Here is a 17768-nt window from a genome sequence, read left to right as displayed (position 1 = left end):
ATTTGGAATTAAATAAATTTTAGTAGTTTTTAAACATTTGTCTTTCAGAGAAATTTGAAAATCATTCATACTAAGAAACTTCACAAAGATTTATGCATTCTTGACTCTTAAAGCATTTAAAAATCTTAATCATTTTCTTTCTAAAAATATCCTCTGCAAGTACTATCAAGGAAAAATTCAATGGAAATAGGAAATACCAGGAAAATCAGCTCTATGGCAAAAATTACTTTAGTGAATATAACTTGGGGAAAAAAGTATATATAACTGACATTTTTGTTCTTCCCTACTCTTCCTCCCTTTTTCCTCTTCCTCCTCTTCTCTCATTATTTCTTTTTAAAAATAATTTCCCTTTCTATCAGAAGGGTTAAAAAAAGCACTTCCTCATTTATAAAAAGTGAAAATTCATTCTTAATGCCATCTCTCAAGTTTAAATTTATCTTATTAGCACCACTAATAATAATTAGCTACTCTAAAAAACTGTTTTGGGTAGATGAAGGCTACATTTATCATGCCTGAATGAATATACATGATTCCAAAACTTTCTACTCTGTAAGCTCCATCTGAGTGAGCCAGAGCCTTTTTAATGTTACTTCACATTATTGTTTATTTCCTATGAATAAGTAATAGGCATTCCCAAGAGAGAACTGAAATATTAATATTATTGACTTTTTCTTTAATTGGATGCCTCTAGGTCCTAAGAAAGTATGACTATGTTTGAACAAAATACTTTCAGAATAATAGTATTAATATCTATTCTGTTGTCTGTTCTTCAATCTCTTCCTTCATTTCACTTCACCTTTTATCTGCCTCCCCTATAATCCAATAGGAAATGTTTGATGTGATTGTATAACCATGTGAAGAGTTGAAATTTTATTGGATTTTTAATTTAAAAAGGAACCAATAGCTGTAAAATAATTTATATTTTCTGGTGATTATGTATTACAGACTTTTCTCAATCATGTTTTACTTCATTACCAAATAATATGTAAAACTAACTCTAAAAGTAAATGTCAGTGATTGAAATCTAACTGTGATCTAAATTGTTTCTTTTCAAAGGGATGCAATCAAATTTAATTTGCTTTATAAAAATACTTAATCCATCAGCAAAATTAGAATTCTCACCTAATATTAAGTTAATTTATTAACCTACCTAAATGTCTATATTACAGAGTAGTTGTCTATCTTAGATTCCCTTTTATTTTTGAACTAATGTGAAAATGAGATTGTGTGTGTGTGTGTGTGTGTGTGTGTGTAGCGGTAAAGATTAATACTAATAATCTGTTTATATATTGTATGTAATCAGCTGCAAGGGACCTATTTCAAGACACATTTTAAACTTACAGTATAATGAAAATATGAACAAAATTATGAAATTACTTACAGTATTGGTTTATATTACAAAGCAGAATAATGGTCTCATTTTTTTGTTTGTTTGTTTTACCGAAAAGGATTTGAGACAATTAAATTATAGCACTCACTTTACAAATGGACTGTTTTTTAAAGTGATGGCAGTTTCTAAAATAATGTAATAAAAAAGATGGTTCCTAAAATGAATTGAAATTAAATCTCAAATATGGATTAAGTTAACCCTTAATCCTGGGTGAAAGATACATTAAATTAAATTAATTAAAACCAACTGTTTCCAGCCTATCCTACTCCCACCTCTTGTAGTAATAAGATAATAAATAAGACTATATATTTCTTACCTGAATAAAATGAAATTGTATCATAAATGTGAAGTTTGAGAGAGTACTTTCAGGTTATGCAGAGCTTCATGGGTGTAGAGCAGAGGAGCCAAGAGAAAAGGATGAAGGCAAAAAATGTATAAGAAAACAAAAACTTTAATTATTGTGTATTAATTTGATCTTTGTTTCTCATCATTTATTTTCTCCATTGCCTTTGAACTTGAGCTGAGAAGCTCTTTCACCAGTACCAGTAGATTTCAAAAGCCACTATTGGAATAGGGCTGGTCTGTGATAACTTATTATGTTCCTTGGCCAAAACAAACAAAAAAACGACATGTATTATGTAGTTTTGTATTTATTTATAAAATTGTCCATGAAATTATGATGTTTTGGAATCACCACACTAACCTACAAAAAAAAAAAAAAAAAGAAAGAGGAATTCCGTTTCCTCATTGTTTCTTGGTTTGCTAATTTCATATCTTTTTGATAAAGTTTACAAAATAATTTACCTCATTTCTAATTGGCTTGGTTCCAACTACTAATTCTGTCCATATCCTGAAAAATCTGAGGCAAGATGAACAATATAAAAAACAGGCAGAAAAGTAAGAGTATATGCTTTTAAATTCATAGAAATAATATTCATTCTAAATTGCTTTAAGAAATAGATAATATATTTGTCTCATTATCCTAATTAAAAAATATGTGGGTGTAATTGAGGCTATCCATTTTCTGTGTTAGGTAACACGGATTTGATTAATCGAGTCTTACTGGATGCAGGCTTTACAAATGAACTTGTCCAAAATTATTGGAGTAAGCAGAAAAACATGTAAGTATTTGTTCTAATAATAAAAAGTATATATAGTCCCCATTTCAGATTAGCATCTTTCTGTGAATTAGTTCTCAAATTTAAAGTTCATTATTTTAATAACAATTTCTCGAAAAAATCATTTTGCAATTGTTGACGATTATATTTGCAGTTGTGGGTGTGTGTCAGGACTAACATCTGCCATTACTCAACTTTACATGTAAGAAATACACTGCACTGTGAATAACCAAATTAATAGGCATGTTTGTGTGTGTTTCAGCATTTGTGGTGAAATAGGGTTTCCAGCGAATGTTCATTTGGCTTTCTAATAGCATTATCATACACACAATCAAGAAATTGAGAGATCTGATTATGGTTCTTATTTACAGCATCTTCTCCATCCTATTTCCAATCAATCACCAAATGCTAAATATTTCTAATGTTTTCCTCTCCTCTTCCTACAATAGGTTCTAATTACCCATTTCCAAGAAATCACTGCAACTGATTTTTCTGCCTTTAGTGCTTCCCATTCCTCTACCTACAGCCCCTAGTCTGTTCTCCATACAACTCATATTTGCCAGTCTTACTTTTAAAATGCAGTTGTAATTTCAGGCTAAAGGTGACACACTCCAGCACAGATTTCAAGATCATTTATAAGCTGACCATTCTTAACAATCTTGTACTCAAAACTTTATTTCCTATTGTTTCTCACCTTGTTCCTTATGCTTTTATTACACCAAATACAATCACTCTTCACTAGTTTTCCCTCACACATACTCTTCACGCTACATGTGATGTCTTCCCGCTTTTTCTGTCATCCTTCTTAACTCCCATTCCATCTTCAAAAGTCAGCTGTATTATCATTTCCTTTGAGATGTCTTCCTTAAGCATCCTCCCTTTAAGTATTTATTTATTTGATGTTTTAACTATTCAAACATAGTTTGCATCTACTGATATGTTTACTTTCTATATTTTAGGAACTTGTTTTATTTATCTTTGTATCACCAACTCCTAAATTGATACTTTACAAAGAATAAGTTGAATAAAATATTTCCTTCTCTGTCTTCTGTTTCAGCAAGGGAGTGAAAGCACGGTTTGTTGTGACTGATGGAGGAATTACCAGAGTTTATCCCAAAGAGTAAGTTCAAATCACATTTATAAAAATAAGTGCATTACAAAGACGACTCCAGGGATCCGCACATTGCTGTATAAGGAAGGCATTCTTCAGAGAAACTAATCATTATTTGTAGATTTAATTGGAGTCATTGTTTAAAGTACTTACATTATTAAAATATTCCATTCCTTTAAAAAATTCTGTTATATGATTCTTCAATGATGTACTTGTGTATCATATCCATGACAAAATCTAAGATATTTTAAAAGAGATTTTCTCTTTGTGGATACAAGCTAACCTAGTTAAATGAACATCATCGTTATAGCCTATTGGCTATACGGGTATAGCACTTCATCGTTTGCTGTGTTCTTCAGTGGATCTTACCTCTGTTTATCTTCAGCATAATCCATAAAGTGGGTTGGGCAGGCTTCCTAATTAATATCAATTAACCTATTAACTGACTTGTACAGAATCACCTGGTTGCAAATGACACAGTAGAGCCAGGAGTCAGCTTTTCTGACCCTAATATAATTCTATGCTGATATATTGCTTAGCAATGAGTATCATTTACCCCATCAATTACCACTAACTTCCTCACACATACCTGAGATGTAGACATATCTGTAAATTTCAGTTTTGTCCACAAAGGGAAAAGTAAATTATCAGGTAGCTTAAAGAATAAAAATTATGAGTTATTTCCTCCTTAGGGCTGGAGAAAACTGGCAAGAAAACCCAGAAACATACGAGGACAGCTTCTATAAAAGGAGTCTCGATAATGATAACTATGTTTTCACTGCTCCCTACTTCAACAGTAAGTATTACTTTGGAATTCATCCTTCTCAATTTCTTTTTTAATAAATTATTGCTACTACTTGCTTCCCCAGAAACAATATATTGCAAGTTAAATGCTCAGAATAGTCATTATTAAGCATATACTATACGCATGGCATTGGAAAGACATGAGCTTCTGTTTATTTAAGGAGATAAAATGAATACACAGGAAATAGTCATCCAGTAACATAGAGACAGCATATCTACAGGCATGCACAATGTGTAGAAACACATCTAGATAATCCCTCATTTCACAAACTGCAGATATATTCAAGAATGTTTAATGAATTTTTAAAAATGTAATTAGTTTAAGCAGTTTGCTAAATTTATTATTTATAGAAAGTAATAATAGCCGATATTTTAAAATATTTTATTGTGTTCATTCCCCAAAACTTTCTAATTTAATCCCTCAACCTCTCTAGGGGTAAGTATTATTTATCCTCATTTTTACAAATGGGGAAATTGAAGTTCAGAAAATTTCAGAGTTTTGTCAAGGGACATGTGTCTTCTAAAATGCAAAGGTGGTTTGGGGAATCTAAAATCAATCTTTCCACTTCACTCCAGCAATATTTTAGCAAATGTCATGGAGCAGAGATTTGGTTGCATCCATTATATCGTAGAAGTAGATGTAGACAAGCTGAATAATTCACACCCCAAAGTCAATGAATACAAACTGGTTCATGGACCTTCCAATTAGCCTGGTGTATAGAGGAAGAAGAAAAAAGAAGAGACTATATACCACATACCTATGCTAGAATAATTAAGCAAAACACCATTTACCTGTATCTATTAAAATAAATTAATATTATTTGATTTATCTAAATAGGCCTGTTTTCATTTTTTTTTTTTTAGAAAGCGGACCTGGTGCTTATGAATCAGGCATTATGGTAAGCAAAGCTGTAGAAATATATATCCAAGGGAAACTTCTTAAACCTGCAGGTAAGCATATATATTGTTTACATAGATACAACCAAAATTAAATGTGATCTAATATTTATATTAAAAATGGACAGTGCTTATCAGGAAGGCCATCAAAAAGCTTCAACTAAATCATAATCAAAAATAGGTGAAATAAAATAATATCCAATTACTTCTCTATGATTGGTGATAAAATTGATACTACATAGAGTTCAGGAATTTTCAAAACAATGTGTATGTTTATACACTGTTAACACAAATTTATGGAATCAATTTAATGCCATATATCAAAATTCTACATGTTGGATTGATCCAGAAATCCCACTCTAGAGGTCTAACCTAAAGACACTTTCAAATACACAAAAGGATATACAGCCAAGCTTGTAGCTATTTGTAATAATGTAAACATGAAAAGTTTCCGTCATTGGAGGAAAAGATAAATGATGACATATCTATACTATGTGTCTATTAAAAAGACTTAAGTAGAGATATATTTTTTAACTCCCAATAAAAGAGATAGAAAAATGACTTTTTTGTTAAAATAAAACAAATCAAACAAAAAACCAAAATGATCTGTAAAATTGTGCATCAATGGGAATTGGAAGCAGGCTGGAATGAGTGCATACAATAAAGTAACAATTGTTTTGTTGTTGTTGTACGGTTCAGTATTGTTTGAATTTTTCAAAGAGCGTATATTTCAATTCAGATTGAGAAGGTAGATAAATTACCTTCCTGCTCCTGGAGCAGTTTCATCCCTCAATGGTTCAGATACATAGATTCAGTCCATCACTTACTAACTCATTCACCCCTCACTCATTCACTCAGTTGCTTTTATTCACTTAGCTAGTCTCTCAGTCTCTCATTCGTTCTCCCACTTTCCCACCCACTCATCTTCTCATCTACCCACTCTTCAATAAACATTTCTTAAGTACCGATTCATGCATTGGTGAGGTTAGGGAAGCCTCTTAAACCATTCTGCTTGAACGATGCCATATTTACAAAGCTATTCCTAATACTATCACTTTGTTTTTGGTAACTATCTAGATTAGTTAATTGTCCAGGTTGTGGCAAATAAATAAACTTGTGTTGTGACTATAAATGAAGTTTATGTAAAGGTTAAGAGCCATTAGCATTACTTCTTAATGAAAACTCCAAGAACTATATCTCTGTAATAAACATTATATTAAACCCAAATTTAATGCTTTTGTACAAATTACCTAATTTACCTTACCTAGCAAATATTTATTTCAGCTAACTGAAATCGCAGGCTTTTAAATTAATTTGAATCAACTTTTCAATGTACAGCTTAAATTAAATAGATTTTATTTTTCTCTTTTATCTCAAGAAACTTGTACCTTTACCTACTCAGGAATTTTCAAATGTGAGAGAAAAAATAGATATGTAAGAATCATAGCTACATTTTTTAATGTTTTGTCAATTTTTCTTTACATAATTTTCCAGTTGTTGGAATAAAAATTGATGTAAATTCCTGGATAGAGAATTTCACCAAAACATCAATCAGGGATCCGGTAAGATAATTAAGAAAACTTCTTATGCTATATTTAATAATCTCAAATAAGAAATCTTAAAAAGTAAAAATAAAGTTCTTATATGGAGGAAAAATAAATTTTCAGTACAACTACATTGAAACAGAATTATGGATTCCTATTTTTCAGAGATTTTTTTTTGTTTAATCAATTAACATGTAATAAAAAGAAAAATATTTCAATGCTATAATTTGAAATGCTAATTTAGCTATCTATTAATTGATGTCTAATTTTTCAAGGTAAACCTATTATCTTTTTATTATGGAATAGACTTATTTAGTCTTATTTTTATACTAGATTAATTATTCTAAGATTTCTAGTTGTAATATGGTAATAGTATGATATAATTAAAATCCAAATTTAAAAAAACCTGAGGTGACAATTGCATTTTGTCTTCCAGTGTGCTGGTCCAGTTTGTGACTGCAAAAGAAACAGTGATGTAAGAAAACTCTTTAGTGAAAATTTTTAATTTTTATTTATTTTTATTTTTATTACTCTTGGTAAGACTTTAATGATAAAAAAAGATGCAGGAAATTTTAATTGAAAGCTAAAAATATTAATCAATGGAGTTGCGAACTAATTCATAGATAAGAATATGAATTATATGCTTTTAATTCCTAACCTTAAATGCTTCTATTTTTTTTAAATAATTCTATATTATGGGAAGGTATAAAAAGAGCCATACAAATATGAACTGTATTTTCATTAATCTCAATTATGTTAGATTATTCTATACACATTTATCTTTACCTGTGTTCCTGGATGGAATTTTCTAACTAAAGTGTCCTTGTTGGTTCAGTCTTCCCTTATCTTTTGCACTTTCTCCGAATTTGTTCAACACTGTATTTTCAGTGATGAGAAAAATTTTTAACTAAACCTAAGAATTATATAATTTATTATAAAGTTCCATTAACATGGACTGGATTTTACATTTCCTTCTATTTTACTTCCGTTTGAGAAATTGAAAAAGCAAAGTGGACTTTCTTTGTTCAAACGTTAAAGATGTTTTAAGAATGATACTAGATGAGTTATTCCAAGAATGAATAAAGAAAAATGAATTCCACTGTTTTCTTCTGGGCCTCTTGTGTGTGTGTGTGTGTGTGTGTGTGTGTGTGTGTGTGTGTATGTGTGTATGTGTGTGTATTTCCAAGGGAAGCAGAGGGCTCATATCACCTTGTCATTTCTAGTTCTGCAAAATTTTAAGCCAATAATTTTAATTATTTTTGTAGTTTATCCATTTTACATAGTCTTTATATGCATATGCCCCCAACTCTGAAAACAACATTTTAAATTGTGAATTATACAATAAAAATTATTAAATTAATTCATGAATTTAAGCTGGGTGGGAATTTATTCTGTATTTCAGGATGAATGATTTTTTTTCTCAGTTATGTCATGGACATTCCTTGTTTTGCTTTTTCTTTTAAATCTCAAATTATGCAACCAAATAGTTTTAATATAAAATAGTGTAAGTATCCTCAGGCTGCCGGTTTTTATTTTGTTTTGTTTTGTTTAAGACTGAAGTACGTTGACGAAAATTTACTTTTAAAAATATCTTTGTCAAAATCTTAAGTTTCTGTTTAAAATAATAAAATATTTATACATTATTAAATATGTCAATCTATCCAACTTACTGAATCATTTAGATGACTTTGGAGTGGCAAAAAGATTAATTCTGATTTTTTTCTTATGATTTCCTCAGACTGAGTTGGCCGTTTTAACTATATAGATGGTAGTGGAATACCAAGCTCTGTGGATTTGACAGGAATCTATGCATGTCCTTAATTTATTTCATCAGAATCTCTTGAACGTATATATATATATATATATACACGTTCAAGAGAAGATATAGTCATTCATTTTTTTTCTCCTATTTTTGTTGTTATAATCATCTCATATAATAGAGTAAGGATGATACAACCACCTAATCTTTCTAAAAATGTGTTAATAGTTATTCTTATTTTGATAGGTCATGGACTGTGTGATTCTAGATGATGGTGGGTTCCTTTTGATGGCAAATCATGATGATTATACTAACCAGGTACGTACCCCAAATGGGAAGAAGTAGGGTTTCCAAAGTTTGTTTTCCTGATCAGCATCACAAAACTCCTTCCCACCATTATAGAAACCTCTGAGCTGTATTTCTGTCATAAATTTAAAGTGCTTAATAAAGTAAAATCATTAAGAAATTCATCCTAAATCTAGTTTTTCTTATGTTTGTTAGTTGAGTTTACTTTCTGGTACTCTCAGTTACTGTTAAAACATACAGCTAAGGATCTTAACTTGACATGAACTTTTTTGTTTTTGATCTCCTGTAAATTTAGAAAATATCCATATCTTCAACATTTATCAGTTGATAATGTCTAATTTAATATGTGGCTAGTTGGAAACAACTGAAGTTTCTAATCCCAAATTTGCAAATTGGCAGCACATAGGCTTTGGTTCACATAGAATTCGTTGCCAGCTAATTTCATTTCTGATTCTACATTTCTGGCTTGTCTTTGAAAACAAAGAAAAAGAAAATATTGCTCAACACCAAAAATATCTTGTTCCTAGCCGACAATGTTTATGGGCGGGAGTTCAGGGTCGCCCCTGTAGATGGGACTCACTCCCTTTCATCACAGTCCCTACAAGTTCATATCTTGTTTTTAGTACCACCCATTTCTCTCATTTATGATACTTCTCCCCAGGAGGCATTTCATTGTGACCTTAATGCTTAGTAAACAGTGTCCATTCCTTCCACAAATTTCACACAGAGCATCTGAGTAATGAGAACAGCTAAGCTCATTTGAGTTCTTTCCGAGTGTCATATACTGATTTATTACTTAGTTTTGTTTTAAAGCTCCTGAGTAGCTGCAGTACACAGCTTCTTTGTATTATGTCTTTTCATTGTGCTGGTTCAGGTGTTAATATCTGACTTTAATTTGAAACTATATTTTACTGTATTTTATCTATACCAGATTGGAAGATTTTTTGGAGAGATTGATCCCAGTTTGATGAGACACCTGGTTAATATATCGGTGTATGCTTTTAACAAATCTTATGATTATCAGTCAGTGTGTGAGCCCGGAGCTGCACCAAAACAAGGAGCAGGGCATCGCTCGGCATATGTGGTCAGTAGCACCCCATCAGCCCTCCTTCTCCCAGGGATACTCAGTGTACATTAATGAAATGACGTTTTAATTATATTTTATAGCCATCAATAACAGACATATTACACATTGGCTGGTGGGCCACTGCAGCTGCCTGGTAAGTCAAAATTGTATTTTTGTTGGTAATGAGAGAAAGGTATTGGGAAATAGTAAAGAATTGGATGAAAATACAGATTTTGCAACATGTAAATAATTATTATCAAAGTTACTTTTTTTCATTTCCTGTAGCACACATTGGTAATATTTATAAATAGTTCTTCCTAAATAATCACTGGAAAATGTTACAATTATTCAGTTTTTTTAATATGAAAACAACGTTATGCTCATGCAAACAAACTTCAGCCGATTCAGAGCCTTCTTTTTTCCTACGGACCTGTTGAAAGTCTTTTCATTTGTGTTTTTTCATTATAATATACACAATTCCTTAAATATTAGGTGTATTGATCTATACTATGTATTGCCTTCAATATCTAAGTTAGATGTCTTCATTAATCAATGCTTTGATGTGACATGATGACTCGTCTTTCTACCTCTTTACTATTCATACAAAGGCTGGCATAGCTTTAAAGGCATCATATTGCTGAAATGGATCTAATTCTTTGTTTTTATTGATTCTGTCCTCCTACCTCTTTCACCCACACACCTATACCCTTCCACCTATGAAAATAAGACATTTAAACTGCCTATTGAGACACTGTGGAAAGTCTGGAAGATCAAATTTGTCATTGTTTGGTTCTCGTCAATCAAGTAACTAATCTTCCTGTTGTGTCTGGGATCCATTCTCTCCCTCTCTTACCTCCTTCCTACTTATCTTTCTTATGATCAATGCCCTACTGTATTGTCCAAGCTTTCTTCCATGTAGGTTAATCTCTAACATCCATTTGATATTGAGGCTTTCCCAGCTAAAACTAATGATTATAATGTCACAAAGATTTTAGATTGAAAATCCTGTATTTTTGAAAAAAATAAATTGTGCTATTGGTGCTTTGTGTCATGACTGATATTTATATATCAATCTACACTGGTTTTCTACATCTCGTAGTGATCCTGAAATACTTGATTGCCTTTATGTTATTTTCTGTCCAGAGTATGTCCTTCCTCCCTTCCCACCACCTGCCTTTTTTTTTAAATTAAACTCAGTTCCAGATGATTCTACACTAATATTTGGCTTGCTTGTCATTTATTATAAAACTGGAATGTATCATGTTCCCTATATATAATATGTATATTTTATTTATTGAATGTTACATTATGTATTTACTAATACATTCTGTGTTGTAAAGTGAATAGTTTGTAAACCCGTGGCACACATGGAGTCATTTTTGTTTGTTTTGGGGGATTTTTCTTCCACAGAGTTTTAAAAACTAAAATAAGGAGAAAACCCTAAGTTGAAAACTACAAAATGAAATGTTGACATTCTCCCTCTGAGAGTTACCACTTCTGCAGACTCTCATTTCATCTTAGGCCCCTTCCCACATATGTGTCACTCATTGGTCCTAAACACATCTGTTTTCATGACTTCTTTAACAAGAAAATATTTACGTTTTGTGTACTTTAAAAAATGCTTATGTGGAAGTGCTTGCACCTAAACCTTTTATTAGCAAATTCACAATCTTTTTCCAAACAGATGAAAAAGAAATGTTTTTGTGTATATGCAAAAATATGCAAGTTTTTGTTATATGATTTATCAAGGATATTATCTAGATTTTTATCATAATTGTTCACATTTAAAATTCAGGTCAATTCTACAGCAATTTCTCCTAAGTTTGACCTTCCCACGACTTCTTGAAGCAGGTACGTAAATGCTCAGGTGTTGTCATAATAACAACTAAAATTTTATTTTTGGATGTGCTGAGTTCAGGAAACTCAGTGAGAAAGTGTGTGTGTGTGTGTGTGTGTGTGTGTTTCTGTGTGTGTGTGAGAGAGAGAGAGAGAGAGAGAGAAGAGATATCATTCATTTGAGATGCGTAAGTTAAAATAGTTTTGTCAAAACTTTCCTAATACTTTAGAAACTATCCTCTGTCACATTGGACTCTATTTAATAGCTACTAAGTATTTGAATTAATTAATGTTATTGATGTTTATTGGGTACCTATTATGGGCTGCCAGTATATTACACAGCAGTAAACAAGCCAATCAGGGTGCCTATTCTTATACATTTGTTTTGCTCTAGAGAAACAGAGGCTCTGGGGAAATGCCTATAATGTCCCCTCATAATGGTGGTCTTTGTTTCTCCACAGTTGAGATGGAAGACGATGATTTTACATCCTCTCTGTCAAAACAGAGTTGCATTACTGAACAAACCCAGTATTTCTTCGATAATGATAGTAAATCATTCAGTGGTGTATTAGACTGCGGAAACTGTTCCAGGTAATTTGTTTCTTCATTTCTGGACTAGTCCTACTTCACTAAAAATTGTACTCACATTTATAATCTTTATGGAAAATAATGGAGATTGCTGTTTCAGTCTGAGAGAGATGAGTAACTGTTTTAGGTTGAAAACATCAGAGATCTTGAGTTTCTCTGTAGATTTTTAAAATTTTAAATTTTTAAAATTAACTCTAACTTTGATAACTTATAATCCCTTCAATTGTAATATTATATGATCAAGAAATCCGTACCCACTTTTAGGCAGAACACAGAGAAATCTGATTATATTTTAATGTATTTTTTTGTCTAAAAGAACCTATATTAAAATGTTTGTAATATAGAAAAAAATTGCAGTATATTCATTCTAATAAGATTAATTCCATTAGTAAGTCTAAGTAATTCTCAGCCAAAAATATGATTTTTTTTTACATGGTTACTAAACAGGTTTATAAAAAATATTCAGTGATGTTTCACTTCTGCTTTTCACTGAAATTTGTGCTGAAGATATATTTGATTTGAAATTGAAAGAACTAGGAGAAAATATCATTTCCTAAAATCAAAGTTAATGTTAGTCATCAATATCCATAAAACATCTTGAAAATTTTTTGAAAGGTAGAGAATTTAATTTTGTTGTAATGGGATGTAATTTTGTTGTAAGAGAAGAAAGGCACGGTGTGGATTTTTGAAGTTTTGAGACGAAAGTGATAATCCATGTCACAGGATACCTGAGAACAGAGCAGAAAGGCACAGCTCATAAAGCAAAGAGTTGGGATACTTTGTTTTTAGGAAGTTGGGGCAGGTTATTCTAGAAGAAATGTTAACATAGCGAAGAGGAAATATGAGGAGATGAGGTAATCTGAGCATGTGAAAGGGCTGGGATGGTTAGTTGCTAGGCTTTCAGAAAAGAAGTCTGCAACTATTAAAAAATATTTTCAGGAATGGGTTAAATGAAACTAGTATGGATTTTTAATAGATGTGATCAATGTGATTTTATGACTGACTTCAGCAAATCTCTATGTCCTAAGGGAAGGTAGAGGGTATGAAAAGGAGCAGAAAGGGGAGGAGAATCAGGCATGAATTCAAGAAAAATGCAGCCCATCTCGTTTAGAGATTAATGTATTAGGCTATCAACTTCGAGAAACAATATGGTAGTATGTTTAATGGGTATATCAGAAACAGTTTCACAATTATTTGGCCTTTCATTAATTGATACACAGTAATAGCAATGTATGCTTTGAAAGTTGACTAAATTAAATTGTGAAAATCAGTATAACCAAAGTATTAAGTTGAACCATGGTTTCTTTTGATTTGCTTTTTCCTTGTGTCCCAATTTCAATGGGGAAAAAAGCAAGAATTTCACACTTCTTTGAAAATATATAATCATAAAGAAATTACTGTTTAATGACAGATTGACATTTTTATCTCAGTTGCTAAACAAGGCAGAAATGGCATAAGGTGTGGAAAAAAACTGCATGGAATACAGACCTTGATTTTGTCTATATCTGTATTGTCCGATTCAGTAGTTAGTTACTGCCACAGGTGGCTCTTTCAGTTACAATTAATATTAAAATTGTGTGTCTCAGTCACACTAGTCACATTTCAGGCACTCAATAGCCTTACTTGGCTATTGTTTACCATACTGAATAAAGCAGGAAACATTTCCATCTTCACAGAAAGTTTGCGGAACAGCTCTGATCTAGACTTTATTCTGCCATTAGTTAGGGCAAGATGCTTAGCTTTTTTTGTGCTCCTAGTTTTCTTGTCTGTAAAATAAGGCAACCTTGGCATATTTCCAGTGATAAAGACCTCAATTCCTTAAACATGTAAAATCAAACACTTTTTTCTATGAGATTCAACAATGAAACAGTGAAGACTAACACATAAACACACTGAATACGTCTGTTGCAATATTTTAGTATTCATTTGAGAGTGGTAAGATGTGCAAACTAATAAATAAAGCACAGTAATCTATCTCTAAAATCATTCTCATTCTGTCTTACTGTTTGTTAGTGATGTCATACTTTGTCTTTCATTTTAATATGTAAGAATTTTTTAAAGAAATTTATTTCATTCCCAAAAGATAATATTCTGGTATTTTTTTAAATATTTATTTTGCAGGATCTTTCATGTAGAAAAACTTATGAACACCAACTTAGTATTCATAATGGTTGAGAGCAAAGGGACTTGTCCCTGTGACACCCGACTGCTCATACAGGCAGAGCAGACTTGTATCCTTTGACATCAGAGAGGTTTGGAATGGAAAAACCATCTTAAAGTAATGCATGCTTAACCTTGTCAAGTGCTTATGCTCATAAAAAGAAAAATAGAGTGATCACCTCAAGGAGGCAGAATGGACACCTCATGCAAAATTTGCTTTCCATGTTAAGACTAATGATACTACATGTGCACCAAAAGAATATGAAAAGTTTCTTATTTGCTTACTTGCATAATGAGGCTTTGTGGAGAGAGCAACGCAGGTTCCCAAGGAGATTGGAAAGTGGCTTGAGAGAACAGGGAGTAGCAACTGGCTTGGGCTTTTCTGGTGGTTCAGGAGTGGTGCTGGGTACCTGTGCTGGCTGGGGCTTGCATGTCTCAAATTTCCAAGTGGCGCCAAAGGAGGAAACACTTGAACTTTCCTATCTGCTTGTCTTGTGGGACAGAAGGAAATAGGGAGTTGTTGTGCAGGGTGTCATGTGGGGGTCTCTGCTCCCGCACCCCACATAAGAACGCAGGATATGGTGAGCCCAAAAAGGACCACCCACAGAGCCATAGATAGGGGAGTCATACCACTATAGTCTCTCTGTCGGCTGGGTTGGAGAAACAGGAAGCAGAAGCCACACTGTTCGCAACCCTCACTGCGCTGCTTGCAGGCTCAGCCACCATCTTCTTGCTAGCCCCCATTTTCTGCTAGCGTAGCCACAGCAGTTATATTAGTGGCCAATGCCTCACTGGTTACAGCTGACGGCCAACTAGCCATAGCTGATGGCCATCCAATCACATTTGATGGTCATTTACTACCTGAGCCAGCACCTTTCTACGTGAGGCCAAGAGCCTGAAAACTGCTCTTTGGGGCTCTGTCCCCACAAGAGTGTTGTGGCTTGAAAGCTGTCAATAGTCAGTCATCCAAAATGTAGTCAGATATGGTATATACATACAATGAAATATTATTCAGCCTTAAAAAGGAAGGAAATCTTGTCCTATACTACAACTGCAATGTCAGTAACACCAGAACTACGTCTGTTGGTAAACGTATGAAGTGATGTACAATGACTACTAAAGCATTTTAGGCAGAGGTTCTGTAGAATGCCTATAATTTTTGCATTTACCCATGCCGTATTTTGAAAAAAAAAAAAAAATAGTTCTCACCTGTGTTTAGAATTGTCGTTTATTAGAAATTAGTTTACTTTTCTTACTAAATAGGTTACACATAGATCCTCCCTTGTGCTGTTTTTTTGCAAGTATGACTCAACGTAATCCTCTGCATCATTTGTACATTTTGTTCACTTATATGCTACAAATATTTATTGAGCACTTGCTATGTGCCAGGAACTGTATACAGTAAAAATTTTTAAAGTTGATCTCTTCATGCAGCTCTTAATCTAACAAGAGAAAATTTGTAGCAGTTTAGTTCCTTAAATTTCTAAGTACTTGAACTGGTTGTGTTGGACCAGAGTAATTGTACAGGTATCTCATACTTGCTTTGGAAAATAAATATATTGCACTGTCTTTCTTTAAGGATGTGTAAACAAATAACCTCATATTCCTTAACGAGTTTCTTTAGCCGATGGTCCAGATCCTTGTGATATGGTTAAGCAACCCAGATACCGAAAAGGGCCGGATGTCTGCTTTGATAACAATGTCCTGGTAAGAACAAATATTTACTGTATTAAATACTATAGCTCAATGGTCATTGGCCACAAGAATTTAAAGAGACAAATTGCAATTTTAACTGAAACATGATGTCTTAACCATAGTGTTTCTCATTAACATGATGTACTTGCTGGTAAACAAGAGTTTTCATTTCAATATTTTTCATGGTCCGCATAAGCTTAACAGTTGCTTCTTCTCTCTGTCCTTCCCACAGAAATTGTACTTTCAAACACAATTCCAATTAATTTACTAATAAGCTAAGGTTACAAATTGGATGATTTTAAAAACTTCCTCATATATAGTAACTGGCTTACAGTATATGAGTTGCCTACCTTTGTTTACATTCAGTCTTGAACGTATTAAAGTTACTTTTTTCAGTTTGTCTTTAGTCCTTATTCAGGGTATTTAAAAACCTGTTAAACAGCTACTGTTTTGTATGTCTACCTTTTTTTACATGATTTCTGAGTCTCTCATATGTTAGATTTATATTATATTCTTAACTGTATTATTTTTATATTCTTTGAAATTAGTCCAAATCAATTAAGTTGATAAAATTTCACAAAGCATGTTAAATGTATGTTATTTAAACACAACTACTGATTTTCTTATAGGCCAGCTGTCTTCCTCTAACAAACACTACTCTGACTTACTGGGTCTGTAATCAGCTTTATGCTTTTCAAATGATTTTACTAAGAAACTTTATTCTCAAACAAAAACTACAAAATGCCTGCCCACATTTAAAAACTAATTTTAAATATAATAGTCATCAAAGTGTGCCTTTACATTGAGTGGCTTGCACACACTGATGAGTGTGCAAACACAGACCATTATCGTCTTAGGAATGGTTTATTCTAAAAACATGTTAGATCATCTGTTGATTAATGTGCATTAATAGAGGTTGTTATGTATTTATTTAGAATAGACTTACCTATTTTACCTATTATGTACTTATTTACTCCAATACACATTGCCACATTTGTCCCAGAAAAAAATAAGGCATTTCCATAAACATATACTATGCAATTTGATAATACAAATCAGAATTGGAGCAAAAAAGGAATAAAATCAGTGATGGTGAATAAGGCTAAAAAAGCAAGATGTTTTAGCAAGGAAATCTCTTATCCCTGTGAGGACAATTGCTCATTCTTCTTTGATGGGGAAAGTTATTCAAAGTTGCAGGTGATTTTCTTTTTCATTAATCCAGTTAGACTTAAAATTCAAGTCTGAAAAATTCAGGTCTGAGGACTTCTGCGGCTTTTTCTACTACACCTTCAGGAGCTTTGCCCATGTTAAATCATTCCCCAAAGGATGTTGCAAGTGGGCCTAAGGGTAGTGTTTGCTCGTAGGGAAACTTCACTCATCAGCTCTTTGCCTGAGGTTAAATTCATGCAGATGCGCTTTAAAGATCATATAAAAACCCTATTCTCAAAATATTTTCACCCTGGGAGACTCTTTTTGATTGAGGCATTAAAAAGA

General features: G+C 32.4%; 1 protein-coding gene across 7 annotated transcripts in view; it reads left to right on the top strand.

Moving 5' to 3' along the window:
- The window catches only part of CACNA2D1 (calcium voltage-gated channel auxiliary subunit alpha2delta 1), a 457790-nt gene that overhangs the window by 421713 nt on the left and 18309 nt on the right, over positions 1–17768 (top strand). For all 7 annotated transcript variants that reach the window (XM_019746897.2, XM_019746896.2, XM_019746894.2 and 4 more), the window contains 13 exons: positions 2424–2511; positions 3566–3628; positions 4312–4415; positions 5288–5374; positions 6815–6882; positions 7301–7339; positions 8870–8941; positions 9861–10013; positions 10097–10149; positions 11791–11846; positions 12293–12422; positions 14541–14650; positions 16204–16286. In XM_019746897.2, coding sequence (XP_019602456.1) covers positions 2424–2511; positions 3566–3628; positions 4312–4415; positions 5288–5374; positions 6815–6882; positions 7301–7339; positions 8870–8941; positions 9861–10013; positions 10097–10149; positions 11791–11846; positions 12293–12422; positions 14541–14650; positions 16204–16286 — 1106 coding nt within the window. The remainder of the gene's footprint in view (positions 1–2423; positions 2512–3565; positions 3629–4311; positions 4416–5287; positions 5375–6814; positions 6883–7300; positions 7340–8869; positions 8942–9860; positions 10014–10096; positions 10150–11790; positions 11847–12292; positions 12423–14540; positions 14651–16203; positions 16287–17768) is intronic.

This window comes from Rhinolophus sinicus, linkage group LG09 (assembly GCF_036562045.2).
Source record: "Rhinolophus sinicus isolate RSC01 linkage group LG09, ASM3656204v1, whole genome shotgun sequence".
NCBI classification, from domain to species: Eukaryota; Metazoa; Chordata; class Mammalia; order Chiroptera; family Rhinolophidae; genus Rhinolophus; species Rhinolophus sinicus.
Note: the sequence above shows the minus strand (reverse complement) of the source record. Positions and strands in the feature narration are given on the sequence as shown.